Here is a 2,892-nt window from a genome sequence, read left to right on the forward strand (position 1 = left end):
CAACGATCTTAGGTGAACGGGCTCCCACAGCGTGGCACATCACAGGCACACCAACGAAGTAACCCACTACTATCCACTTATAGCCTTGCCATAAATTCCTCTGAGGGCTGTCCGGTTTCACATGATCTGTTGAGGCTGTGAATGTAGGTTTTAATATGCAAATTTCAGGTTTAAGGTTGGCCGACCAAATAGCAGGCTTTCAAGATTTACCTGACACAACCTGATAACCATGGGTATGCTAATGAGGTCATGCTTAGGAGGTCACTTCTAGGTCGGTACAAAGCCCCAAGATCATTAGGTGTCCCGACCTCGAGATTTAATCAAGAGTTGTTGTGTGTAAGGCCTAAGTCCTAGAGCAATGGACGAATACAACCTTTTAAATAAGGACAATTGCAATGGAATGTTGGAGATCAACTTCATGTCAATGCCCGTTTTGCTACAATCGGCACTCCCCCGGTGAGGAAACAAACAACTGATTTTTGGAATGGAGGATGTTGTTGTTCCAAGGTCAATGTACTTTCTTTCCAATTTTTGACCAGTACAACATCGCTTGGGACATCTTTCGTCATACGTAGTGGTTGAATTTCTACTACCATTCAGATAGCAAATATGTCGGGTCATTTTCTCCCCATGTATTTTGAATAATAAGTAATTAAAGAGGTACACCTAGCCCAAGACTTCTTAGATCTAAGGCGACGCAATGGTCCGTTTCCCAACTAGGCCTTGCTGTCAAGTTGCAAACTGTTTATGTGGGAAACACATGCCTCCTTGATCTGCTTTCGCTATCAATAGGAAATCACATCTCGTAGCGATTGCAATAGCCACTCAAATGTCTTTTTGACCGACATTTATCTCGACAGCTCTTGTACATTATGTTGTCGTTTAGATTAGCCCCACTGTTTGGTGAAAGGGATTCTACAGGTGATGAACATTGACCAAGAAATCCACTGATCTAAGTGGGACCACTTTGTAGGATTAAGATGAAATTTAAACTTTTAGAGTAATTAAAAAAGGTGAGAGGAACTGAAAAACTTCAATTTTAACAAACAAAATAAAAGAATATCTGCCAACTTATGATTGGATCTATTCTTGGCCAACTCAAAAAGGAAAGCCCAAGCACAGCTTCAACGATTGGTTCAGTTGTAAGCGTTGCTTTTGATTGGTGGGAGCACGGCCAATCACAACACAAAACTTAAATAAATCAAATTCAACTTCATTTTTTTTCAAAAAGCCAAAAAATTCCACAAGGTAGCCTACAAACGAAGGAAGGATTTTTAAGAACATCAAGTAAAAACCTGACCGCATATCAGATCTTCTCAGTGCTAGTCGTCGCAACCGATAGCAGGTTCAAATAAAATTTCTTACAATCGAAAGCACTATCTGAGAACAAAGACTTTTTGTTAAAAAACAAATTTTGCTCACGAAAAGTGATGAATACCGATGCATTTCTGTAAGGAAAACAGCTTTTGGTATGGCTCACGTTTTGCACCAAGTGGTGCTGGTGATAGGCATGGATAATTACCTTATTGTATTAGACCTCTTATAGATCCACTCAAGGGAATTTGCCTTCGGGGCCATCTCTGGCGACGCAATATGGCATACCAAAGAAGGGGACTACTCAATGCTTTGCATATAAAAGGGCTGGAGGTTGTTGGATTTTAAAAGTACATGCGCCACCGGTATGACGGTAGAATCTACATAAATAGTTCAACAACATGGGTTTTGGATATTTCGTTCAGGCCCAACTGATGGGTCACCGGCTACATGAATGACCTCCTATGCAGTCTTAGGATAAACAGATTGGTCATGCGCAAACACATTAGCCACAGACGCAGCCTCACTATTCGCCTTGGCTAAATCTCTTTCCAGCCCATCGACTTTAAGACTACCTAGGGAAGAAAAGAACGGCAGTCCTCATTTCACTGAGCTGATACCGCACTTGAGCGTCACGGAAGGAAGGCGCCTGCCGCGAATGCCAGACCCTGAAACCATGCAGACCTATGCCCGATTCTCCAATCCCGATTTTGTAATTACAATAGGTAATAAGTAAGGATCAGGCTTGAGTCAAGCAAACGCATTCACAAAGTAACCGCTCACAATGCTTACATTAAAGTAGTGAAGGATGAAGACTTGATATACTGGCTCCAAAATTTGTAAAAGACTGACAATAATCCCCAATGGGCAGTAGGACAACACTGAATGTGTATTACAGTAGGACGGATAAATGAGCACAGAGGCCAGCTCCGTGAGGCTATGCCATATACCTTGTGAAGCTATACCATTCCATAATAAAAGCGTGAATAAAACCAGTTCTGGGTCATGGAACGGTGGATCCAAAGAGACTTTGAACGATGTAGGCTTCGAGGACATCGTAATGAATTTTTTGACACGTAATGAAGTAAAAGATGCCTCATCAAGTCGGTTTAGATTAAAATATTGTCACGATCAATTACTGAAAACCCAAGCACCGCTCCCATAAAACGCAATTTTTATTGTTGCCACAGGTACCACCCCATGGGCAAAAGAAGGAAGGCACGGCTGACGAGCAGAAATCAAAAAAGCGAGAGAAGGCAGCTTGCTTCTTTATTCATTCCTCTCCTCCCTCTGTCTCAAGCGTTCCATCGAAAGGCGACCAGAGCACCGCTAGTCCTTCTTCCTCGTCGAGGTAGGCGTTGGCAGCAGTCGGACTTGGTGACACACCTCGGCTGCGAGATTGGAATCACGTTCCACGCGCCAGGTTCGTCTGCCATAGAAATCAAGAATTAAAGTGCAGAAGAACAATTATTTGTATTGGCTATACAATTAAGTATCCGGTTTCTCCAGTCCCAACCACTATCTTTGTAGCGTGATGGTCAGTGTTATACCTCGAAAATCCATTTAACCCCTCGTTCG

At 42.6% G+C, this 2,892-nt stretch overlaps 1 protein-coding gene across 1 annotated transcript in view; it reads right to left on the reverse strand. All coding sequences in view use genetic code 11, as the record gives it.

Moving 5' to 3' along the window:
- Positions 1-796: 796 nt before the first annotated feature.
- The window catches only part of EGR_01919 (Centrosomal protein), a gene marked incomplete at both ends in the record, with an annotated part of 19,068 nt that continues 16,972 nt past the window's right edge, over positions 797-2,892 (reverse strand). The window contains one exon of the mRNA XM_024491168.1: positions 797-915. Within this exon, the coding sequence (XP_024354311.1) occupies positions 797-915 (119 nt within the window). The remainder of the gene's footprint in view (positions 916-2,892) is intronic.

Source organism: Echinococcus granulosus (genome assembly GCF_000524195.1).
Source record: "Echinococcus granulosus chromosome Unknown EG_S00008, whole genome shotgun sequence".
Taxonomy (NCBI): Eukaryota; Metazoa; Platyhelminthes; class Cestoda; order Cyclophyllidea; family Taeniidae; genus Echinococcus; species Echinococcus granulosus.